The sequence below is a fragment of the Notechis scutatus genome, chromosome Z (genome assembly GCF_049901735.1).
Source record: "Notechis scutatus isolate UNSWTSFEM ecotype Mainland chromosome Z, rNotScu1.2, whole genome shotgun sequence".
Taxonomy (NCBI): domain Eukaryota; kingdom Metazoa; phylum Chordata; class Lepidosauria; order Squamata; family Elapidae; genus Notechis; species Notechis scutatus.
This window is the reverse complement of record NC_142025.1, coordinates 43,473,135-43,500,051: the sequence shown is the minus strand read 5'-3', so window position 1 is coordinate 43,500,051 and position 26,917 is coordinate 43,473,135. Positions and strand designations below refer to the sequence as shown.

The 26,917-nt window shown below is 35.7% G+C and overlaps 2 protein-coding genes across 10 annotated transcripts in view; one reads left to right on the top strand and one right to left on the bottom strand.

The window, feature by feature from the left end:
• CASD1 (CAS1 domain sialic acid O acetyltransferase 1) overlaps positions 1-7,955 on the top strand; it is a 46,917-nt gene extending 38,962 nt beyond the window's left edge. For 2 of the 5 annotated variants that reach the window (XM_026675673.2, XM_026675675.2), the window contains exons 14-18: positions 1,359-1,460; positions 1,669-1,809; positions 2,026-2,103; positions 3,630-3,722; positions 5,358-7,955. In XM_026675673.2, the coding sequence (XP_026531458.1) occupies positions 1,359-1,460; positions 1,669-1,809; positions 2,026-2,103; positions 3,630-3,722; positions 5,358-5,615 (672 nt within the window). In that variant the 3' untranslated portion in view covers positions 5,616-7,955. The remainder of the gene's footprint in view (positions 1-1,358; positions 1,461-1,668; positions 1,810-2,025; positions 2,104-3,629; positions 3,723-5,357) is intronic. The other 3 variants (XM_087947706.1, XM_087947707.1, XM_087947705.1) reach the window with 2 other exon arrangements.
• A 1,647-nt stretch (positions 7,956-9,602) lies between these two features.
• Positions 9,603-26,917, bottom strand: part of SGCE (sarcoglycan epsilon) — a 52,109-nt gene continuing 34,794 nt past the window's right edge. For 2 of the 5 annotated variants that reach the window (XM_026675671.2, XM_026675670.2), the window contains 6 exons: positions 24,796-24,958; positions 19,024-19,235; positions 18,138-18,164; positions 15,536-15,724; positions 12,995-13,038; positions 9,603-10,246 (listed from right to left, as the gene is read on the bottom strand). In XM_026675671.2, the coding sequence (XP_026531456.1) occupies positions 10,230-10,246; positions 12,995-13,038; positions 15,536-15,724; positions 18,138-18,164; positions 19,024-19,235; positions 24,796-24,958 (652 nt within the window). In that variant the 3' untranslated portion in view covers positions 9,603-10,229. Of the gene's footprint in view, positions 10,247-10,576; positions 10,612-12,994; positions 13,039-15,535; positions 15,725-18,137; positions 18,165-19,023; positions 19,236-24,795; positions 24,959-26,917 lie in introns of all 5 variants that reach the window. The other 3 variants (XM_087947708.1, XM_087947709.1, XM_087947710.1) reach the window with 3 other exon arrangements.

Here is a 26,917-nt window from a genome sequence, read left to right as displayed (position 1 = left end):
ATAAATATAAAAAAATATACTATATTTCCATATTTTTTAGCATTCAACTTTATAATTAGCCTTTTTATTAATCATCCTGAAGATTTTTAGTACAGTAAATATACTCTTGAATAGGCAAAGGTCTGCAGGCTATTGAGGACATGGGGAATTCAGCCTTATAAAAATGCACACTCTATGATTAATCTTAAAATACTATTTCCTTTTCAAAGAAGCAATTATTGTACTAATAATTACTATGTAATTATATTAAGACTTGGGAAGTGAATGAATTAATATATTTGCCCATTATATTGAAATATGAAATTATTTCATTTTGCAAATATTTAGGAATAAAAGGTGTTAAGGAATAAAACAAGTTTTTTCTCTAGCATAAGATCTTAATGGAGTATAATGCTTCATGAATGTAATGTTTTGCTAAAGAAAATGTTAACATATGCCAGATGGAGTCTGATGCTAAATAACTTTTTCCTATTATTAAATAATCAGATTAACTATATTTTCAGGATGTTTTCTTTTCATATATAGTGGATATAAAATGTCTGCACATCCCTGTTAAAATGCCAGATTTATGAGATGTAAAAAAATAAGTGAAGCATAGTGATTGCAGTGCTTTTCTTCAGCTGGAGCTGACTTTAGTCAAGGTGGGCAGAATTATACCCAGTTCCAAATATCAATTAATTTTGTCCAAATCTTCAGGCTTCAGCTAAAATGCTGAAGACGAAGAGGGATTTCATCTTTCAACATGGTGATTCAAAGTATACCTCCAGATTAAGGAAGGAATGGCTTCACTAGATGAAGATCAAGGTTTTGGAGTTGTCTGGGCAGAACCCAGACCTGGAACCAATTGAAAATATATGGAGTGACCTGAAGACGGCTATGCCCAAGAGATGCCCTCTCAGTCTGACAGATTTGGAGCACTTTTGCAAGGAAGTGTAGGCAAAGATCAAAATGTGCCATGGTGATAGGCTCTTACCCCAAAAGTCTGAATGCTGTCATAAAATCAAAAGTTTCAACAAAGTATTAGTTTAAGAGTGTGCACACTTATGCAACCAGGTTATTTTATGTTTTTATTATCTTTCACACTAAAAAAGATTTAAATCCAATATTTTTTAATTGAATTGTGCAGCTTACATGTTATATTAAAGGTGAGGAAAATATGAAGTGATTTATCTTCATCTTATTTTTTTACATCCTGAAAATCTGAATGGATGTGTGGATTTTTTATCAACTGCATGATGAACTATAGAATTTTGTATTTTCATCCAAATATATTTCTACTCCCAGAAATTGAGTATTTGTATCAGAGGACCTAGTACTCTAACATAGCTGTTGTGTACATATATGTTTGTTTCTTACAGGATCTGTTTGAAAAGGTTTTTTCTATATGGCCATTGTCCATGTTTTTTGAACTAAATGGGAGCATCTATGAATGGTGGTTTAGATGGAAATTAGATCGATACGTATGTATTTTTTAAATTTTTCATAAGTATTTTTATGTGATCTGACTATAGCTATGCTCTCATTGCTGAAAATTACGTTTGAATTATAATTTCAGCTTCAAAGCAAAATAAAATTTTAAAAGGGGAACAGAAATTTAATGTTCCAACTATAATGTTAAATTAATATTTGCTAAATGCTGAGATAAAGCAATATTCTTTTCTCTTACAGGTTGTTTTCCATGGAATGTTGTTTGCTTTTATTTATCTAACTTTTCAGAAACGACAGGTTCTCTCAGAAGGAAAGGGAGAGCCACTCTTTCCTACCAAAGTTTCAAATATTTTCTTATTTATTTCAGTAGTGTTTTTTCTGGTAAGTTTTTAAACTGCAATGGCTAAATACAATTTTTATTAAATTAGACGCTTAAGTGACATGTGATCAAGAATAGACATCTATATATACTAGTCTGAAAAGGGACGAGTTTTAAATTTGAATGATTACATGGATATTTATCTTATGGGTGAATGCAATATCTGTTTTCATAAATAGTTGCTTTATTTGGCTCATAACTTTGCTTTATATTTGTAGACATATTCCATCTGGGCAAGTAGCTGTAAGAATAAAACTGAATGCAATGAAATGCATCCTTCTGTTTCAGTTGTGCAGGTAATTATATTATCTGCCATGTCGATGATTAAATTGACACATAGCTAATAAAGTATAAAGTATTATATTTTGTAAAGCAATTTTGAACTGGTATTTCTAAGGAGAGCAGAGTCAAATTAATTACCGCAATAATTAAGCATTTTGTTGATCAGTGAAGCAGGAGTTCCTAACCCTCAGGCTGCCCATTGGGAACCAGGCCATTCAAATGACGGGCGAGCACACAAAACTTTATTTGTGCATTCACAGGAGCTAGGTTGCATGTGTAAAACCTGCCTCTCCACCGCCGCTGCTATGGAGCCAGAAAGGTTGGGTACCACTTCAGTGGAGTATACAGCTGTTGTACATTTTATAACAGACATTCCTGGTTAATTTTACTTTCATTAGACATAAATTATGGATTCTACCACTTAAATATTTCTAATCAGAGATGTGAAAAATGGGGTATTTTAGCAGTGGAATATTCAGTGTTTTCTCATGAAATTTTATATTTATTCCTAAGAGTATGTCAGTATGAGCATTTTTGACATTCTTCATTTTGCCCTGCAAAATAATCTTTTGGAATACCATCTGTGATGAATGTACTTTTGGAAAAGCACAAATCACATCCATTCCAGGGGCTAAATTAAATATTTTGGGAGTAAAATGAAAAAGTGCATATCCCAGCGTTCAGTCTCCTCACAACTGTACAGAAAAATATTTTGGATTTAAGACTTTTTTTTTCTTTCAAATTAAGCCTGGTAGACATTGGAATAGGATTCTTCAGCATCTCTAGTAAATCTTTGTTCCAAATTTCTTTTTTGTATCATATGAAAGCCTCAACAAACTATTGTATGCACTCTACTATTGCATGATAACCATATAGACACTTGCAATCCTTTAATACTTAGCAATATATGCGACCCTTGGAGCAGGAATTGCTCACTGTGTGCTGAATTCACTATGGCCTAAACTTAGGTCAGCAATTTGTTGTAACTCAACTTATGACTAATAGATCTTCATTTTTGAGGAAGTATTTGTAAAGTTATTCAAGTGTAGGTTGTCATTTTTTATATGATAAAATTTAGCTTTTTGGTTATTCCTTGATAATTTTCATGTTAACAGAATTTGAATTTCTTATACCATAGGTCAGTGGTGGCTAGCCTTTTTGGGCTCCCGTGCCGATAATTGCGTGCACGCTTGTCTGCTCATGCTTGCGTGCCATCACTCAGAAGGCAATGCGCGCAGGGACCCCCCATGCTCCCTGCGCATGCGCAACCCATGCAATCCGCACTGCGTGCTTCTGCATATGCGTGCACGATCTCCCACACACATGCCACGTGCTTCTGTGCAATCAGCTGGCAGGCGGTGCGCACGCCTGCATAGTAGACCTTTTCTGGGCGAGAGCTCGCTTGCCAGCAGTAATGGCTCTGCGTGTCACTTCCGGCACACGTGCCATAGCTTTGCCACCATGGCCATAGGTTGTGTAACCTAAATGCATAGCATAAGCAGACTATATTTTTATATGGTACTTGGTTTTTGTCTTTCAGATTTTAGCTTTCATCCTAATTAGGAATATACCTGGCTATGCTCGTTCAGTATACAGTTCATTTTTTGCATGGTTTGGCAGAATTTCTCTTGAGGCAAGTAGCATCACAGTTCTAGTTTTAAAACTGAAATTTCTAAAGTGAGTGTAATAAGAATTCATTAATATAGCATCATATAGCAAGCATATGAGCCCTCCAAAATCTTTAAAATTCCGTATTTTTTGCTCTATAAGACGCTCCAGAACATAAGACGCACCTAGCTTTTGGGGAGGAAAACAAGAAAACAAAAAATCTGCCTCTGTCATTCAGCCCCAGCATGTGGCTTGTCAGGGCTCTGCTCCATTCCACCACCACTGGTCAGCTAAGTGACAGTTGGACCCCGGCCTTCCATATTCCAGCCAATCAGCGGGCTGTCCAACCAGAAATGGCACTATTGCTGCCTCCTCTGTGTTTGCTGCCTCCTCCAGGGAACACTGGAGCCTTCGCCAGTGTTACCCAGCTATCGCCACCACTGCCTATCAACCTCCCAGAATACTGCCGATCAGCTCTTCCAAATGGCAGGGATCGCTGCTGCCTGTTGGCCCCACCGCCTATTGATCCCTGCCGCCTGGAACAGTTGATCAGTATTATGGGAGGCTGATCCAACTGCCGATAGGCAGCAGCAATAGCCAGAAGGAGGCAGCAGACAGGCACAGAGGCCAAAAAGGGGTGTGCGGAAGCTGAAAATGGGGCGTGAGGCGGAAAATGGCCAAAGGGTGGGGCTGATGGATGGGTGAGGCTTCAGCAATATTCATTCCATAAGACACACAGACATTTTCATCCACTTTGGGGAGACAAAAAGTAAATCTTATGGAGCAAAAAATATGTTACTACTCATGGATTGTAATTTTTAATGTGATGCAAAATGAAGTAAAGTTAGAGTTAAATGAAAATTATGTTTTACCTCGCCTCTCATCCCATAGTTTTGACCCCTGATATTTTTTTTGTAAAAATGAAGCCTTGTGACCCACATGGACAATTACACAAATATGGACAGTTTTGAAAAGAGTGTCTTGTAGCAGTTTAACATGAGTACCACTAGGAAACTTATATTAAAATCTACTCTTAGGCATCCAAGCCTCCCGAATGACTTGGCTGGTGTTTCATTCTGTCATTGCAACAAACGTCACCACATGATTTATGTGGGAAAAATAGAAGAGAACGTTATTGGGTTGCCTTGATACAACTAATATATAGCAAAAGCAATAGCACTTACATTGCTTCACAGTGCTTCACAGCTCTCTCTAAGTGATTTAGAGTCAGCATATTGGCCCCAATAGTCTGGGTCCTCATTTTACCAACCTCGGAAAGATGGAAGGCTGAGTCAACCTTGAGCTGATCAAGATCGAACTTCTGGCAATCAGCAGAGTTAGCCTATAATACTGCACTCTTAAGTACTGCACCACCACGCAGTGGTAAAATTAATTGTGATTTTTACCCATTTGTACAAAAGAATTCAGATTTGATATTCATTGTGGATAAAGAAAGCAACTTGGATTCCCACTTGAATAAAAGTCACCAACCCTTACTAGAGGGAGTTTGCTTTTTCATCAGTTGGTGGGGTAGAGATGGTGCATTACTGTTGTAGACATAATCTGTTTCCACTAAGCTTAGAATATGTGGTAACAGTCCATGTGTTCAAATGTCTTATGGTATCACATAGTTCTAATTATTGTTATATTTTCTTTCCAGCTCTTCATCTGTCAGTATCACATCTGGCTAGCAGCAGATACAAAGGGAATCTTGGTCCTTATTCCAGGAACCCCCATGCTCAATATTATTGTCAGCACTTTTATATTTGTCTGTGTGGCTCATGAGATTTCCCAGATTACAAATGATCTTGCACAGATTGTTGTTCCAAAAGATAATGTAATGCTGCTGAAAAGGTTAATATGGGCATGTGTGTTTTTCTCCGGATTTCTCTTTTTATCATCTTTTCAAAAACAGTGAAGATGTTAACTTCCACAAAATCCTTCAGTCATTGCTTTAGCTTCATTTTATACCTCCTGAATCAAATGATAATCAGCAGGAATTACATACTCCCTCAATTTTGCTCCTGTTCCTGAGGAGCACAAGAAAAAGAAACATAAGAAGTACACTAAACATGTATATGTTGCCTAAGGATAACAGCCGTTCAAGAAAATAGGAGTGCATTATATACAACTGTACGGGGAGAAAAAATTGATTTTTCTGCTGGATGATTATTCTGTTTACAAACCTTTCTAAAATTAATGTAACAATTGAGCAAAATCAGCTCAGCTAGAGGCATTTAAGACTTTTTCTGGAAGCATTTCTTAAAATGATTAATAATTATTTACATCCACTGCATGGAAAAGCAAAACTGCTTATGCTGCAACAAATTACATAACCCACCTCTTGATAGCATTTTGAATTCCTGGAACCACATAGAGAAATCATTGAAGACTATTAGGCTTCAACAGTACTGCATAGCATCTGGGAACAAAATGTCTGTAGTGATTTATTTTAAGTTTCTGGGTACATGTATTATTTCTGGGGAACTTCTCAAGAACTGAGGGATAAAAAGACACTGAAATATAATAATGTTTACAAACTGCATTTCAGTTCACTAGATCTTCAGCAATTTCTCTGAGTTTAATAGTTGATGTTTACTTTGAATATTTTGAGCAGTCTTATTTTTCTTTCACTATTTATTTTTAATCAGTATTTTCAAGTCTCTTTAATTTCAAACGTTAATTGGAAATTTAATATTTCCTGTGATTTTCTTCTGAATTCTCCTTTCTGGTATACCATTGAATTAGTTTTTTCTTCTTTTCATGAAAATAATTTTATTGGAACCAGAGAAGTTTTTATCTGACACACTTCTGCAAAGAAGTTGGGCATTTAGCTGTGATTGCTCTGTGATTTCTGTAAGAATTACTTTTTGGCTTGGGAGAAAGTTTTTTTTTTTCTTTTCAGAATTTGCATGGACTGCATGAGAAGGACAAAAAAATTACCTCCTCAAATATAGGAATTTCAAAGCTATTTTACCAATCACTGTTTTAAAAGGGCTATAAAGCGGTTGCAGTTTCTTTTTGAAATTGATCATGCACAATCCCATGCAAAATAGGTAGTTCAGGAATAATATTACAAAGTTTTAAAATATAAAATGCTTATGGTTTGCATATGCCCTTCAAATTCCATTAATAATTAGTTACATTCTCAGTAGTATTTCTGTTCCTATTCACAAGCATGCTATACAGATGTTAAATATACAGTAATTGAATTTGAAGGAAATTTGACTTAATCTGAAAAATTTAAGTGGAACATGCCAATTCTAATATTTTAATTCTGGCAATTTGGAGTGTATTCCTGGGCATTTGTAGTCAAAATATAAGTATTATCCAGTATACTAACATTTGTATGGAATATGTAGATTCTAAGATGCATATTCACATTAAAATTTCATTCAGAATTTTCAGCACTAAGTTTGGGAACCGGAGACTTGTGGTGAAATAGTGTGTGTAATCTACATAATTTATTTTGCATTGAAAACTAAAAAGCATTTTGAGGTGCTTGGGAAAAGTTGCTGAACAAAGAAATGTCTATCTTTTGGGGGTAAAGTGACACGTTGGGAGGTATGTTTATGGTATGTTAATTGGGGACTTAGCTTTGATATCAGTTGCAACATGTCCCTAATATGTCTGCATGTTGCATCCAGTTTTAGCACTTGAAGAATGAATAGACAGTATTGTTTTCTATGCATATGTACAATTATAGGGCTTTTTATTTATTAATGTGTTTTGATGTATGGAATTAGAAACTCGTAATTCCCGTTGTAATAGATTATACTAAACAATGGGAAAGAAGAGGAAATCCCACTAAATAATAATGGGAAAAATAGGTTTCAAACTGTTAAATGTTTGTTACATTAGCTTCTTGTCTAAGTCCTGTGTTCATTTATTTCATAAGGTGTGAAAAGTTCTGTTTTACCATTAATTATTTGCATTTTTTCCCTTCAGTTTTGTTTAACATGGATAGGCTGGCAAGTCAGGAGTTGAATGTACAAATGAGATCCAGTGAGAATTTATGTTAGGATGGAAGTGTTTTGTTGTTATAATCTGAGTATATAGATATTTTATTTATCTGTTGTACAGGTTTGGTTAAAGATTATTTTTTAAGTTTGAAATATTGCACTTGTTTGCTATATATTTTTTAAAGAATATATTTCAAAGTTATGTGAAAAAAATGAAGTAATTTAAGGTTTAAATAAATGTGGTGTGCTTATTTTTGTACTAAAGGAGCATCAATTAAGTAAAGGAGTGTTATGTGTATGTGTGTCTTTTTTTAAAAAAACACCTTTCTGAAGTCTTTTAAACATCTCTGGCTTATCATCTGACATAAAATACATGAAAACACTACAATATTACTTGTACAATTCTTATATAAAATATTGCAAAAATATTGTTATAAATAAATCCTTTCATAAAAGGCTCCAGTAAAAAAATAGGACCTAATAGTTATTTTGCTGTGTATCATTTAAAATTACTGTCTCAGATTTGTGGAAAAGGAAAATGACCTTGAATTACAATCCCTTCATAGAAAAATTAGGTAGAGAAAAAAAACTGTTTTGATACAATGTTTCAATTATCCTTTGGGTTTTTTTCTCATAGCTATAGGAGTAAGAATGGTGATTGTGCAAAGTGTTATACAAACACAAATTGTGCAAAACTTTGTTGCTTAAATTTGGTTGAAAAATTAAATGGCTATTTAAAGTTTTATGTAATTAAACTACATTCCTACAGCAACTTGGAAAAATAGCTCTGCTTTCACCCACTGATAACTGTTTTAGAATCTAAACCCTTCTTTAACAAAGAATAAAGGATTTTTCACATTCTTCAACAAATCTTCAGGCAACTTGCCCAGATCATAAGACAGAGTGAATAGTAGTTTTATCATCACAAATTTTATGATGTCTCCATTGGTCAGTTTTGTGTGGTTGTTAACAATAAAATAATCCGTAGTAAAATTCGTCACAGGATGATGGCTAAAATGGCTGCCAAGTCAGTATGTTGAGGTCAATTGCTTGGTTAAAGGAATTAGGAATCTTCAGGCATTCTGGGATGCCAAGATCTTGAAAACTGACTCTGCCAGTTTCCCCAGGAGATTGCAATGGGGGACTATCATGTGGGATGTGATTGATAGATTAACAGACCCTACCAATGCCCTTTGCTCATCCTACTCCCTCCATCTTTTAGTTATAGTTGATAATTTGAAATTGTATAGTGCTTTATTATATTCATGTTTTTTGTATTATTTTTTTAACATTGCAAAAATGTTAAAAAATCCAGAACATATTGCAGTGAGATGTGTCGCAAACAAATTTAATAATTAAATAAAATAAAATAAATAACAGTGTATATATCAGTTGTGGATCTTCATTTCTTGATCCATCAGCAGGGGTATTATATTTTCCTTCATTTTATTATTTGCGTCTCCCTTCTATTTGCAAATTTTCAACAACACTTTTTCATCACTGCATTCTCAAGGAATGCAAGAGAGTTCTCTCACCATTCACCAGTAATTTTTGGAATAATAATTCAACTATTCCAGAATCCTTTACTCAGCAGATCAAATTTGTTTAGCAATTAGATGCCTCTTCAGTTAATATTTGGAAATTGCAACAATTGAATATGAAAGAATATCTCTAAAATTTGATGAAGAAACTACATGACAGTAAGGCAAGTTCTGTGCATTATGCAAAAAGATTTTGTAAGATGTCATGAGGTTTAAAAGTGGGACTTCATTGTTTTGTGTGGATGAGAATAGGTGCTCAGGGGCAGCACCATCAGTATCTTATTGGACAAAATTTGTTCAATAGTCAGAATCTTGGTTCAATTTATTTAGAATATGCAACAGAAGACTAATATTTTTTCATTTGGGGAGAGGTCATTAGGAATTAGAAATATTTAGCAAATTGCAATTTAAAAACTTTATTAAAACTAGATGTAGCTGGAGTAATGAAAAATAATGCTAAATGCATTTTCATTCTAAAAATACAGTATGGAATAATAGTACAGAGGAAATCAAGATTAGTGCTAAGAATAGAATATATTCTTAATTAGCAATATCTAGTATTGGTAACTTTCTGATTTAACAATTTCTATATACGAAACATGGCAGAAAAAGAATTATGCTAGTTAAAAACGTCCTGCAAAATGACTGCATTAAATTAAAATGCAACATGCTTTAACTTCACTTTTTAGTTTTCTAACAAAACAAAACCTTAACATGAATACTGAACATTGTTAACATAGTATAAAAGAAGAATACTTTAACAATTATCTAGTTGAAATAATAGCTGAGTACTGTATAAATGATTTAATTAACATACGAAAATTAGTATTTTACAAATTTGTTGAAAATACCCAGTATAAAAAGATACAGTACATGTAACAATATGGAAATGATATTATTTGACATCAGAATATTCTCTTAGGCATGCATTAGAAACATTCATGTGTCAATAGAGCAAATAAGGAAATGAAATCTTGTATTGGAGTTTGATTTAATTACAAATTAATTGCTTCTGTAAATTTTCTTTCCTCAGGGATACCATTTACCTGGAAATGACAATTCATAAGTGTATTAGATTTCAGAAGTTAATATAGTTTTAAATTATAGGATAATTGTGATGAATCTAGACCAGATTTAAAAGATACTTATATATTGAACTTGTTCTGCATAAAGTTAAAACAGTGACAAAATAAACTGGAGGACAGAATTTGTAGTTCTTCAGGTGTTCTTGAACTATGACTCCCAGCACCTCTTATTACAGGTCATGCTGCCTGCAACTGCTGGAAACTTGATTAGCAATAAAGGAGAGCTTAGATTCTTCTTTTATCATTGTTTATCACCAGATAGAAAAAAAGCAATACTAATGTAATACTTGCCTCCAATCTTTGAAATGTTGTCATGCGAAATTCTCCTTTAATCCCCGAAAGCAGCAATAAAAGTAACAAGTAAATTGAATACAGATCTCCCACTTAAATGAATTCCTATCATAATTTTCCAGAGAGATGGCCTTAAAAGTTTTTTACAGCCAAAACTAGTGTGTTGTGGCACCTTGAAGACTGATGAACGCTTTACAGTAGCATAGATTTTTAGGCTTATCTCTTATATATCAGCTATATGAAGTATCCAACACTGACAGCTACCAAGCACATAGGCTGCATGAAATGGATAATACTACATAAAAGCTTAGCATAAATTACTTTTTAAAATGCTGCTCTCAATTTCTTCTTTTAAATGAACCTTCTATCTAGTTTTTTCCATTTATGAAGCATTTGCAAAATGGAAAAAAATCCTTTACTTAAGAAACACAGCTGGATTCAGGTAGCTTTCCCAGACTGAAATTGGGATTTTTCCTTCACGCGTAGGATGAAATAGAGCTGTTTTGTTCCAGGGGAAGAGCCAATAGAAATCCCATAATAGCTCATAAGATGTGGGGAGGGGAAAAAGGGAAAGCATTCAGAAGATCAAGAAAGAAGGAGCGAGCTGATGGAATATGCCATATTGGACATTCTGTACAGCTGAAAGGAGTGAGGGTGCTAGTGGGATGGAGGTTGGTGAGACATTGGCAGCCTCTCAGACAGAAAAAACGAGTTGATGAATGGAATATGACAACTGGGACATGCAGAGACAAAAGATGGGGTGATTTGCACAAATATTAGACCCATCTGGATTTTATTTTGTCCAAATACTTGAAAAATCAAGTGTTCTGGGTTTTGGCTTTGCCAAGTCATACCTGACCTGAAATGGTTTAGATGAACCTCCAGATTCAAAATAAAACATTTTCCTTGTGGTCTGCATAGCTCAAAGTTTACTTTGTTTGCCTGCCTGCAATTTTTAGACAGAAATTAGAAACAACCCACAATTCTATCTATGCCAACGTAACTGCATTTAAATGCATTTTGATAATTAACAGTAATGCAAATCTCTCCATCTCTTCTCACTCTGCTCTGTGAACGATGGTCCAAGAACTATGCAATTAAAGAAAAAAAGATTGCAATACAGTAATAAGGATCTGCAAAATCTCCTGCATAATGTATTCACGCAATTAATAGCCCATTTTGGATTCTGTGTTGGTTAACTGAAACATGTACTTCTGTTGCAGACAGAATCCAGGGCAGGACTGGTTGAATCTGGATGCAGTCCAAAATGTTATAGTAGTCTACAACTTTTTAGTGTTCTCTTCTGTTCCAGTTATATAGTTAGATTTGCTGTCTGTCTTTTGGGTGTTAAACTGTTATATCTTGAATGCTTCAGTTTGGACTAACAGAAGAGGAGGGAATAGTTTTGTCTCTATCCTGGTTTAAGTTGGATGGTGAGTGAGGTGATCTGGCTGGAGCTTTGGTTAATATCAACAGGCATTACAGAGTGCATGGTACAGCAAGGGAGTCATTCTGGATTTAACCATCCTTAAACAGATGGTGACTAAAGGGTGAGCAACAAAAGAAGAAATTGCTACGAGGGATCTTGACTAGACTAGTCGGGGGTTTCTTTTCAAAAGGATGATGCTCTTGACAGCAGCAGACCACTGGTCCAGGCTGAAGAAAAAAGTGGATTGTTTTTTCTATCATACTTTGCTTTGGTTTCTCAGAATATATGCTACTGCTGTTTCTTGTATAGATTCATGCATGAAAATTGGACTCCAAGTTAGTGAATTAATGTCCTATGGTTTTCAAATAAGCTGATGTAATGTTGAAATTGAATTAAAGGTGTGTGTTCATGCATATGTACTACTGTTCACAGGCAAGACATGAAAATACAAAAAGTACCAGTACTGATTGTTTTGGTTAACCTGCAACTTAGGTGATTCAATGTATGTGCATTTTAGTTCCTCTTGGGGTTGAATTTCTAGAGTCTTTGAATATATATTTCCCCTTTAAAGATATTTTGGAACTTCCACAATCAACAAAAGGATATTCACAGCTAAACTCAACAAGATATCATCCATGTTGAGTTTTGCTATTACTGTTATTATTGTCGCTGTGAACTACAATAACCTAGATGGCTCCTAGAACTGGTTATTCAACAGATCAGTAGAAAACATGAGACTTGTTCTGAATCCCATTATTTTCTAGAAATAGAGCATCCAAACCATTTTTGTGTTTCGTTTAACCAAACTAGGAAGAAACAACTCTTTCCAAATTTTGTTTAATATGAACTACAGTTAGTCTGATATCAGATTGTCAGAACTTCTGGAACATAGTATTTTGTATGACTCCATAAAATTTCCATTTTGTATAAATTTCATTCCTTTATAATCTAGCTCATTTATTTTTATTTAATAAATAAATAAAAATTACCTTCTGTTTGCTGCTGAGGAATCTGAGTCTGATGAGGCAGGTTCCTATAAATAATAATTTTAAAAACTTTTAATATACTATTATGTTTGTAAACAAGAAATGCCATTATTCTGCCTTGTTATATAATTTAGAATCCATAAAAATAAGAATGCAAAAATACTGCATTTATTTTTACTGTAAGGTAGCAGTTTATATTCATACATACATGGTGGAAAATAATTGATGTTATGTGTTATGTGTAAAAGGACATTAGAGACATATTTCAGAAAATAATCTAAGACTGTAATTCTCCAAACAGAAAAGATTATACTGTACAATTGTTTGCTAATTGGGATTTATAAAAATGACATTTTGAGTCATTTTGCCTATCATACCTATTATTACAAAGCAAAAATAAAGTTTTTTCAACATCTTATGCTCTTGTGATCATTCTACTATCCTTCGCATTTCTTTCGGTCTATTATTTGCATAACATTTTTCTCTTTATCAACACATTATCAACTGCCAAGATATATGCCAAATAATCATATATCTTATTAAATACATCTAATTCCTTAAAGATAAATTTCTCCAAAATTTATTAGTTTTAATGAGACCAGAAGAGCTCTTTGTTGATTTCCAACAAACAGAAGTAGTAAAATACTATCACCGATCTTCCATTAAAATTAGGAGTAATCTCCCTCTAGATCAGGCCTGTCAAAGTGACAGCCCGCAGGCCAGATGTCATGCACAAGCCACACCCATCCTGGCTCCGCAAAGGCAATAAACATTGTGATATGTCATGATACGACAGGTGACCCAATCGAATTTGCCTTTGCTCTAGATCCATGCTCTAGATATTCAAGATATGGATCTTTCTAGTTGTAGGCAATAAGTAACCTTAATTTTTAAAAATACCTATAGCTATCTGTTGAAAAAGACTTCTGAAAATCGCCTAGGCAGTCAAAAAAACATACAAATGGGTCAACAAACAATTCACCCTAATTTCTCATTCAAAGCACAAATGACCAGGGTCAATTTATGCTTCTTCAGATTACGTGAAGACCTAGCACTCTGCAGAAGGATGCTGCAAAGGTGGAAGACGAGAAGAAAAAGATGACAAGCTGTAAGTTGAATTGTCTTAGTTACAATAGCATTGAATGCACGATTGGAAATCTTGCATGACTCTGTTAAGGACAGTTCATCATGGAGAAAAATTTATCTGATTCTTAGGAATTTACACCAACTTAATGACACATAATAAATCATCTAGACTTAGTAACTTTAATTTTAAGAATAAGAATTAATTTAATAATTTTAAGAAACTTTTTGTTTCTGAACTTATTTCATCAACAAATGAAACATTGCTAAAAAAATTGCCCGATGGAATTTAATATCACAAAATGGTGCATATTTATATTTAATATTGCCTCTATTGCCTCTTAAAACTTTAGATGTATAAATGCCAAAAATGACCTCCTCAAGCTGGTTCTTATTACATGAAGCACACATTGAACAATTCTGGATATATCTTTCAAGGAGCAATTTATAACATTTTAATGAGCATAATTAGAGCTTCTTTTCCCAGAATATCTTTCCATTGAATCAAATCTCATTTTCCATCTTGTGCTCATTTTGATCATTGTTCCCCGTTATTGACATGCATGATTGTTGTGCAACCTGGTGATGCTACCTCAAATCAAGTCAAAGAATAAATCACATTAACTAGTCAGACATCATATATCATAGATATATGATAGCATATCTGATAGCATATCTTATTGATAGCTACAATGTATCTGAATATGATATTATGAAAATCTAAGATACTACAGGTCAATATTAGGAAAACTGGAATATATGTTCTTTAATCCTTTTTCTCATCCCTGGAAGTATCTCTGAGAGACATATTCAGTTTTTTTTCAGCTATAAACACTGTCTTAAGATAGGAGTCATGAGCCTCTTGCCTATAGGCTGCAGAGGGCCCACCATCTGAAGTCATCTGTTCTATGGTACCAAAAAGTAACATGCTCCCATTACACAGGGAGACTGCTTTTTGCTCTTTGGGGAGCCATTCACCATTTGCTTCAGCCGAGGCAGAGCAATAATAGCCCCAGAAATGATAACAATGGCATGGTCTCTGGTCCCATATGGAGAAAGATACCAAGCGCTTTCTTAAAGGGATGAAATTAGACAACCAAATGTTATTTGAGGTCTTATAAACTGAGTAATAATGTTCAATCATTTTCTTTTTAAAAACTGTAAATTAGTGTTTCAGAAACATACAACAAAAAATAAATTACAAGAATGTGTTCTACATGCAAAGCATTCTACAAGAGGTTTCCCCATCTTCCGCACATTCTAGAAGAGCTGGGAATAAAATTCAGCATCCTCAGATAACATTCTGAGAATGTAGTTTTAACACCTGTAGGACCACAAACTCTAGGACTTTGTCTTATAAAACTACATTGTAATAATAGTTTTGTAGTGAAAAAGGTTAGCAGATGTCTATCAAAATTCAGTTAAAATACCTTATTTCAAGCAATCTGTGTTGATACTTACTGTTGTGTTTGCATCAGCGGCATGCTAGTATTGTCATAATTGTCTGGGTGAACAGGTGGTACAATCTCACCAGTGACTGGGTGAAAAACAGGAAGTGTTGAGAGTGGCCATGCTATCTCTCTGTTTTTTGCCATCTCCCGAAGTTCTTTTGTGGATTTCTGAATTGCACTGTGATGGACCAGCTGAATACTAGATAAAAAGGAAACATTTTTTAAAAATAGGCCTTATCATAAGGAGTGCTGCAAAAAAAAACACCTCAAATTATTGTCAAATAAATTCAAAAGATATGATCCATATGAAAAAAAATTACTGAATTTTATTTTGGGAGGCAAAGAAATTTTACATGCATATATACACGAAACACACGGGAGAGAGAAAGAGAGGAAATCATGACATTTATACCTATTTCCTCATCAAAACAAAGAAAAATACCACAGGCAAGGCAAAAATCCAGTGGCAATTTCCAACTTCCTGTTGGCTTCTTCACTGAGCTTCCTTGTGGGAACTTGCTAGTTGACATTGGAAATCTTTGTTCCTTTCCTCTCTCCCATCTTTCTCCCCATTCCTTGTTTTCTTTTCCCCTCTTTTCCTTCTCTCCCTATATTTTTTTCTTCTCTGCAGGCAGGTAAGGAGTTGCTGCCACATGGGAAAAGGACCAAGAGAGTGTGCAGGTGGGTAGCATGGTGCAACCAAAGAGGAACTGTTCAAGGATGCACAATTTCTTCATTGACTTTCTTCCTACAAGCTTCCCACAAGCAAAGTGTCTGCTAGGGAAGGTGGCAAGGAGTGTTGACGATCATACCAGTTCCTTCTGGTTCCTCATGGACTTATGGGAAACTGCCAGGGAACAATGAAAATGAGGCTCACATGACTGCAATTGACAGTGAGTAAGATAGCCCGAATAGCAGCAGTGCAGCAGCACTGATGCAGCAACCAAACATCTGAATTTTATTCCTTTGGGAGTAATAGGTCCTTGTATTCTGTAAGTTAGCCCATTTGAAGTAACCTTGTTGGCAAAGTTTTGCCCGATGATGCTGTGTTTTGGGGAGGATTACAAACTATCAAATAGACACTATTGTTTTAATAGTATATAGATATAAACATATACCCACTGTGAAAGATAATCCTCATTTAGCAATCATCCTTCGTGTCATTGAGTGAAACAGATAAGTGAAACTGTGCTCCTTTGTTTTATAGACCTGCGAAGGTTGCAAATGCAAAGATTGATTGTAGAGTTAATTTTTCATCACTGTCATAACTTGGAACAGTTGCTAACTAGGATAGTCACTAAATAAGGACTACGTTATACCAAAATAATATTCAGTAATTTTTTGATATGCCTCAAACAATATAGATAATAGAGATAGATAGATACATGATAGGATAGATAGATAGATAGATAGATAGATAGATAGATAGATAGATAGATAGATAGATAGATAGATAGATAGATAGGTAGAGGTTTAATTATGGTTAACATCTCCCTCTTTCAAAACCAGCTGAAATTTGTCTCAGGGAAGAAATTTCCACCGATACCAAAGGCAGCCTTTCTTAGTGTCAAAACACTGAAAAATTAATGGAATGAAGAGCTGCCATAAACATACATGGCTGTTATTTAGAACAGTGAACCTATTAAAATTCAGTCCTACAATTTACAATGTTTCAAGTTTGACTTTACTTTTAATTATGCGAAAAACTTTATAGCTTCAATATAATCTACATGTTTGTTTAGCCTATTTGTTCTATAGAACTAACATTATAAAACTCATACATTACTGAATTAAAATTTCCATCATCCACAGCCAGCATTGCTAATATTAAGGAGTACTGGGAGATGTATTTAGCAACACTGAGAGGGCAACAAATTTTTGTTTTAGATGAATGAGCAATCCATATCTTTTCAGATGTGTCTGTAATACAGCTCCCAGCTTGGACTATTTTGCTTGAGTTCCAGGAATTCATAATTTGGCAATATTATGAGAGTTAGAATTTCCTCCTTCTGCTATTAAGTATTAGAAATCTATTCCACTGAAAGAAGTCTGTATAATCAAGCTCATTTATTACTTTCAGTTTTATAATTATTCGGATCCTTATTCAGAAAAGGAACATTCTGAATGTAAGGTACTCCTTTCACAAATCAGAATTTTAATCTTTTAATTATCCTATGAATATTTATCAAAAGGAATTACTTTACAGATAGGATAGAATTATAATCCCAGAATTCTCAATTAGCAAGAGGAAGCTTACTAGGAATTTTGGAATTATAGTTCAGCAGATTGTTGAAGAACTACTTTTAGATATGGATTTAGTCCTTTCAAAATCCCCAAATACAAATTTTGGTTTTACTACATCTGACCTTAGCCAAAAGGCCGAGGAGTGATTTTGGTTTTAATCTATTTTATTATTAATTTTATCTCTTTTTATTTTGCCCTACTCAACTCCTTATAAGCAGCTAACTTAACTCCTTTCAAAAGCAGCTAACTTGGCAATGAAGGACAAGATAATGAGGATGAAAATGGTATACATGTACATGAAGCATGAGAAGCTCCTAGGAAATGCTTAAAAGATGGGAGAAAATAACAGGAAAGAAGAAGACACTTACTCTGGTGTTTGCATGTTTCTCTTTTCCCTAAAAATAAAACAAAAGTTATGAATTAAATAATAGCATTGATATTTGGAATATTAAATCTAAATGCTGATGGAAACAGGGAATGATATGGAAATGCTGGCTTTTATTACAACAGAATCGTGATTCAAAAAAGCCATAAAAGAGCCAGAAATTGACATGGCTCCCAAAGGGCTGTCCCAGCAGCCACAAGCCAAGCTGTCCTGATACAGAAATAGTGGCCCTTCACAGAACACTTCAGCTAGGTCTGATCTGTGAGCTTCTGGCTACATACAAGAAGCTTGAATCATAACCTGGGCTTCATGTCCTTCAGGAGTATTTACCACAACTTTATGAAAAGGCATGAGCGAAGGCATTGAAAGAAATGAAAAAAAGGAATAACACAGATATAAACACATGTATATACAGGACAAATGATGGACTCACAAGGTCCCCAGACATGTGCATGTAAAATGGAAGAGGACTATGTTTTTTTCCTTATGACTGTAATAAAAAATGAATTTGATGATATGTTGCTTGCTGCTTTTTAGTAATGCTTTCTTTGGCTTTTATTGACCTAAAATTCAGTTCACAATCTCAAGAAAGTTTATTTTAATTATTAGAAAGACATTTTTTCCTACTTTTAATTCCAAATGAGACAAGTCAACTTTCTTTTTTTAAGAAGGATACCTTGTTTTGCGGTTTCTTAACAAATTAAGATTGCTAGCTTGAAAGATAATGGTAGAAACTTCATTTTAGTGCATGTTTTAGAAAATATGAAACACTGTTTTTATGAACTGAATTAAGTTGAGCCTAACGATCTTTTTTCATGTATAGAACTTTACAAAAATGCAGTCACATATTAATGCTTCAAAGTACTCACACTCCTTCCCGCCGGCAGCACATAATATAAGCAAGTATTAGAAAAAGCACCAGGGCAACTGCAGAGGGAACTGCCAAAGTAATGAGGAAGTCTGAATAATAATCTCTGCTTTTCAGATTCTTAGAAGGTGGCTTATATTCACCACCATCTGGTAATATGCCTTCTCCACGGATCACTTCTTGATAAGTAGAAATTTGCTGTGTTTTATCAACCTGATACCAAAAGTACAAAAAGCATTTTAGACTTCTTTAGAAAAGAAGTCAACAGCTTAACAAATATATACATTTGCTTATTACAAAATCTTAATCTTAATTTTTTGTTGCGGCCAAAGTAAGATACTGTAATCTACCCAATTACTTTTAATATACAGCATGAGGTCTGTTAAAAATATCATAGGAAATCAGTTCAAAGGCTCAAAGACCAGAGATTTGTACAAGAAAATTAATCAAGATAGAAATACTCTACAGAATTCACAGTTTGATCCAACAGCATAAAAAATAATTTCACTGGAGACCAAATTACAAAAATATTTGGAAGTCCTTGCATGAAACATAAACCCACAAGATATCAGGGCAATTTTTCTTCTGTTTTCATTTCCTTGTAGCTCAGATAGCAGAAGTAAACTAGATTTGGTTCCAATATATTTAGATTTATTCTATTTCTTAGATTTATACCCTGTTTGTTTTTGTTCAGGAGCAATAGACAACAAACATAGAGCCCACTCCACTTATTTTTCTCCATGTCAACCCTGTGAATTAATACAGGCTGACAAAGAATGACTGGCCCCAAGATGGACTTGCATCTAATATCTCTAATGCCAGCTCATCACCTTCATCTATGCACTACACTGATTACTCTGTTTAGATTTCTGGACTGTCGTAGCCTGATTCATCCTTACATTTAAGATACAGTGTAGTTTGTTTTTATCTTGATATACAAATAAGGATATAATGACTTGTTGAATACATTCTGATTTATAAATAATCTTGATATTATGTGTGGTCACTCCCTATGCATGAGCCAGGAACTGTAATTTAAAAGCATGCTAGTCAATTGTTAGATAATCTATTGCAACAACAAACCTATCCCAAACTTACAAATACAATGACTTTGTTAAACTTTGCCTATACTGCATGAAACAATTGCCCATTGACTGAGGGATAGAATCAAGATCACATGAAACATTAGTACCAATTTATAATGCCTTGGTAAGACCATACTTGGAATATTGCATTCAATTTTGGCTACCACAATATAAGAAAATGCTGAAACTCTAAAAAGAGGGCAAAGAAGAACAAGAAAGTTGATTGGGAGACTGGAGGCTAATATATATGAAGAACTGTTGCAGGAATTGGGTATGTCTAGTTTAATGAAAAGAAGAACTAGGAGTGACACAATATCAGTCTTCCAATATCAAAGGAGAAGATAATCTAATCTCTAAAGTGCCTGAAGGCAAAATAAGAAACAATTTGACAGAAACTGACCAAGGTGAGATTCATCCTAGAAAAAAGGAGTAATTGACAGTCAGAACAATTAATCAGTGAAGTTTGCCTTCTATCACTGCAGCTTTTAAGAACAGATTGGACAATCACTTGTCTGAAATGGTATAGGGTCTCCAGCTAGACAAGTCAATTGGATTATGGTGTTCACAGTTAGATTCTGGTGTTCACAGAACAATCTGTCACTGAATGTCCATAAAACCAAAGAACTGATTATAGACTTCAGGAGACATGGACAGGACCACGCCCCACTCATCATCAACGGAGAACGAATGGAAACTGTCCCCACGATCAGATTCCTTGGCATCCATATTTCAGCTGATATCTCCTGGTCCCCAACACCAAGGCCATAGTGAAGAAGGCTCAGCAGCGGCTGCACTTCCTGCGGGTTCTCAGGAAGAACAATCTGGCTAAGAAGCTGTTGCTGGATTTCTATAAAGCCTCTGTGGACAGCACTCTGACATATTGTCTGGGTGTATGGTATGCAGGCTCCACAGCTGAGGACAGGAAAACTGTACAGAGGCTGATAAACACAGCTCAAAAGATCATTGGTTGCCCTCTGCCCTCCCTGGAAGACTTAGCCAGGTCCCACTGCCAAAGCAGAATCAAGGCCATTACAGAAGACCCTCACACCCTGGCAATTATCTTTTTGACCTGCTGCCTGGACGGCATTTTAGGTCAATAAAATCCCACACCACTAGACTAACAAATAGTTTCTTTCCTGGGCCATCCGAACTGCAACAAACACAAAGTCGACTACCTCATTAAGATGTGAAAAGATGAAATCTCAATACCCCATTTAGATGTATAATAACATATTACAGTACAATCCATCTCTTGTGTATTATACTTGGCTAAGCGTTACAGTCAGTGTTGGATGTATATTTTGTGTATATTTGTAGATATTGTATTCTCAAATTGAAAATGGAGACGTGGGTCTTTCTTATCTTCATTTTTAAGTGCTTTGGTTTTATTGTATTGCGAACAGTTGCTGGGGTGCATCCACAGTTTTGTTGTACTTGTACAATGACAATAAAGTTCTTCTAATTCTAATTAGAAAACCTCCAAGAACCTTCCAACTTGTATTCTATTATTCTGATTTGGTTCAGAAAAACAGATGGATATAAAGGCAGAAATGCTAGGCTTCCTTTCCCAACATCCCCTGAAAACATAGAACATCTTCAATATCCTTTGAAGATCCGATCATTTCACCAAATCTGTAATTCTTGAGGATCCAAGCACTTCCTAGAAAGATGAGCTTAGCCTTGCAAAATAAGGAGACTGTTAAAAAAGCTCTTGCAGACTCTCAACACTGTTTTATTGAAGCCCGATGTAGCTGATGAAAGAATGTTCCAGTAATGCTGACAAAAGCATAGGCTTTCTCTAGAAATATGTGCAGTAGCATGTTTTCCTGCTCAAACTGAATATTTACCCGCTGACTTTTACTTCCTGGAATATGGTGAGCTGAAAAGCCAGAAATAAGGATCCATCGTTTCTGGCATGCATTTCCAATTATGTCATAGTTATTTCCCCTACCCCCGCCAGGAAACATGACCTATTAAATGAATGGGTGGGTGAAGAGCTGAAGTCTCTCAAGAGAGGCTGTGCAGGGGTTTAGGTATTATAATCTCTATAGATTCAAATAACTGGTTTGCAGCCATTAAAATGGTATGTAATAGCAGCACTGTTTTGATTTAAAAGGTTTTAATTCCTTTTGATCAATATATATATTTCATCCCTGAACACACAATCACAGGTGAAGTATGAATAGGATATACAGGCAAGGGTGGGATCCGACAGGGTTAACTACCAGTTCAGTCATTTACGAGGTTCGGTGATTTATGATGTGCGTCCCTGCACGCTGCAAGTGGGCGCCTGTAAATCGTCATCAGCATGCTGCGTGCAGAGAAGCAGCTCTTTCAAAGTTTCTTTTTTCCTGCTTTTTTAACTGCAGCTGTGCCTCGCATGGCAGCTGAAGTTGAAAAAATCAGGAATTAAAGGTCAGGCAAGAGCCCGGTGGGCAGGTGGGCAAAACATCAGCAGACATAGAACCGGTTCTATGTCTGCTGCTATTCAGAGCTACCGGTTCTACAGAGGTGGACAGAACCGGTAGAAACCCACCCCTGTATACAGGTAGTCCTCAACCTAACAATCATTCATTGGTGACCATTCAAAGTTGCAATGGTGGTAAAAAAAGTGAGTTTTGACTGGTCCTCTGACTTATGACTGTTGCAGCATTCCCACGGACAAATCATCAAAATTGGGCACCTGGCAACCAGCACGTATTTACAAGAGTTGCAGAGTCACAAAGTCATGTGATCACCATTTGTAACTTTCCCAGACAGTTTCTGACAAGCAAGTCAGTGGGTGAAGCCGGATTTACTTAATGGCTACATGATTCACTGAAAAACTGCTATGGTTTGTTTAACAATCCTGGCAAAAAGATCATAAAATCATGCACAACTTATTGAATAACTTGTTTAGGGGGAAAAAAACCTTTGTGGTCATAAGCCGAGAACTATTTATAATAAAGCCTTACATTGACCAGGTTCAAACTTTTATCCAAAATTCTTGAATGTAGCTGGTTGAGTATTTGCAAAGAAGTCAACAAGGAAGCCTGTAAGGCTTTAAACCAGGGGTCTCAAACTCAATTTACCTGGGGGCCGCTGGAGGCAGAGTCTGGGTGAGGCTAGGCCGCATAAGGGATTCCACAAAAAACGTTGTTAAAAAAATATCCTCAAATGTCATCAACAGTTAATGATTTCTCCAATACATGAACTGTCCTGAACACATGAATGGAACGTTGAATGAAGATCATGAACAGTTCCTCAGAACATGGCTTCTCCAGCTTACTCCTTGCTGCCAGAGACTTGACAACGCTTCCCCTCACATATCTGAGCCACATTTGACTTGAGAGAGGAGGCACTTGAGACCCTCAGTATGGCTTGGAAGATGATCATCAGTAAGTCTGGACCTGTACTTGGACTTGTTAAAGTTCAGGGTGAAGAAGAAGCCAAGACGAGGAACGGCGGGCGGGACTTCCTTCAGAGGTCCATCTCTTCTCAAGGGCCGCACTAATATTATACTTTCATATCATGGTGGGGGCCACAGGATATCGTCCTGCGGGCCGCAATTGGTCCGCAGGCCACGAGTTTGAGACCCCTGCTTTAAACAAATTAGGAAAGAGAAAAACTCCAGAAAGCAATGGCAAGCGTCTTCCATATTGCTGCTAAGAAAACTGAATGCCAATGAAATTACTGGAATGAGTCTCAATTTATGGATGTCTACATATTTAACTTTTAAAACCTGTTGTACCAACACTGTATTTTGTATCTTTTTTTTTACCAATAGGAAAATATATCACAAATGCTGCTAAAAGCATTACAAGCTGTAATTTTCTTATTCTACAATAAGTAAAGGCTTTTCTTTGAACAATAACACTTAGTTGTAAATAAGTGTAAGAACATAAATAGCATAATAGACCATTAGCCTATTCTTCCTGGCTGTCATCAAAAGAAGCTGGGTGATCCTGACCAACAATATCATATCTGCACTGGAGATGCAACAAAGGAATTTTGCTTTTAAAAAAAAAAGAAGAAGAAGAAGAAAATTACTCACTATACATCCATGTGTCTATGTACAATTATTTTTCTCTGACTGCTTTCAAGTACTGTGTATCAAAGCCATTTATTATCCAAATTTAAAATCTGTTTTACTTCTACTGGGGAACTGGTTAAAAGCAAAGATGCAAATAATGAAACAGTATGCTAAATGAAAGCCAGTTTGGTGTAGTGGTTAAGGCATCAGGCTAGAAACCAGGAGACTGAATTCTAGTCCTGCCTTGGATAATAGGCCGGCTGGGTGACCCTGATCCAGTCACTTTCTCTCAGCCTGGAAAAGAAGCAATGAAAAATTACTTATGAAAAATCTTCCCAAGCAGGGACTTGTTCAGGCAGTCTTCAAGAATCAGATATGACAATTGAAAATAAAAAACTTATTTGAAAAAAAAAAAGAATCGGACATGACCTAACATTAAAATGAAGAATAACCATAGAATTAACAAGCACAATAAATTTTTTTTCACTAAGTTAGATTTTCATCAGTCACAAAATGGCATACTGGGGACAAGCACCATAAATTTTCCAAGCAGGGACATGGCAGAGCATTAAGGCTGCAAGTAACAGAAATTATGTCCATCCCATGAAATTAATCACATAATATTTTAAACATTGAGCAGCTATGTTTTTTAAAATATCTCCATTCAATAACTCACCAAAGAAATTTTACACCAGTCTATGTGAAACTGAGTACGAAACTTTTTATCACAAGTTATTATAGGTTCCATTTCTTGACTGCATCTCAGCTGATTTTGTGGGTTTTCTACTTCCCGTAAGCAGGAGGAGAATGTAACATCTGCACCAACCATAACATAGACACTGGGGGAAAGAAGTGGAAACAGTTTTAGGATAGTCATTGACAATTTTTAAATTAACCATTTGTTTCATTTCCTTTCTGTGAATGAAAATGGGTTCCAGTCTTAGCATTTTGACCACTGTTGTCTAATTCATATTTGCTCTCTTTTATTATTTCCTTCCTATTAAAATATGGGTGTGATTTTATTTAGATAAAAGATTGAACTAACATTATTCCATTCTTGGCCCTAGTGGAATTCTAATTTTCTCCTACATCTGCTGTTTTCTCAAATTTCTATAGATCTACTCTAGCCTCTTACTATGCCGTCTTCTATCTCCCTGATAGAATTTTTAACACAAGAGGGGGAAAAAAGGGCTTTACAATCTGCCTAGGTAGATAAGAGAAATATGTTTTTGTTGTTTTATCCTATTGTAATTTCATATATGAAGTTCAAGATAGATTTCATAGGGATTTCCTTACATCTCTGTAACACAGATTGGGCTTTAAGAGAGTAGTTCAAAACTAACCAGTGTACTTCCAAGGCGGCAAATGGCCTGAACTTCTTTTTTCTAGTCTTAAGTCTAGCACCATAATTTAGTATTTTTAGTATTTATTTGATTTGTCAATCGCTTACAAGATACAGGTATAAGAATAAATATAGTTTTGAATACATGAGATAGATACTTATAAGAAAAATAAAAAACAAGAGGACAGGGACGGTAGGCACAATTAGTGCGCTTATGCATGGCCCCTACAGGCCTCTTAGGAAGGGGGTGAGATCAATAGTAGACAGTCTAAGGTTAAAGTTTTTGGGGTTTGGGGAAGAAACCACAGAGTCAGGTAGAGTATTCCAGACATTGACCACTCTGTTGCTGAAGTCGTATTTTCTGCAGTCAAGTTTGGTGTGGTTAACCTTGAGTTTGTATCTATTGTGTGCTTTTGTATTGTTATGACTGAAGCTGAAGTATTCATTTACAGTTAGGACATTGCAATGTATGATTTTATATACTATATTTAGATCGGACTGGAGGTGGCGTAGTTCTAGGTTTTCTAACAGACAGATTTAACAGATTTAACAGATAATCAGAGTTGGAAAGGACCTTGTAGGTCATTTTGTCCAACCCCCCACCCAAGCGGGAGACCCTACACCATTTCTGACAAATGGCAGTCCAATCTCTTCTTGAAAGTCTCAAGTGATGGCGCTCCCACAACTTCCGAGGGCAAGCACAACTTCCATTGGTTGATTGTTCTCACTGTCACAAAGTTTCTCCTTATTTCCAGGTTAAATCTCTCCTGGTTCAGTTTCCATCCATTATTCCTTGTCTGGCCTACAGGCGCTTTAGAAAATAGTTTGACCCCTTCCTCCCTGTGGCAGCCTCTCAAATATTGGAAGACCGCTATCATGTCTCCCCTGGTCCTTCTCTTTACTAGATTAGCCAAGCCCAGTTCCTACAACCGTTCATTGTATGTTTTAGCCTCCAATCCCCTAATCATCCTGGTTGCTCTTCTCTGTACTTTTTCTAGATTCTCCAAAAAAATTTTATGAGAACTTCCAGTTTGAGCTTCTTCAGCGACAGACCAAAACCTTGTCTCTGCAAGGCTTCGATCCGTGCTCGCTGCTGGAGCGCCCCGAGCCGGCTGGTTTCGGGGCTAAACCACCCCGTAGAGGTGGTGAAGAAGGGGGAGACTGCCTGCAGGGTTGAGGAGAGCCGCATCTCTCCTCCCCAGCTGGCCATTACTCCCTTTCCGGCGGTTGTAGCGGTGGTCAGAAATGGCCACCACAAAGAAGAACTCGACCGAAAAGAATGTGCAGGAGGAAGATAAGAAGAGAAAGTTTTGGTTGACCGGGTCAAACAGCAAAAGCAACAAATAAGATACCCTGGAATTGAAACTATTAAAAAAAAAACACAATAACATTGTTCCCTAAGAAGATTTTTAAGCTGCGAAGGAGAGAGAAAAGGGAAAAGATTTGTTTTTGTTTT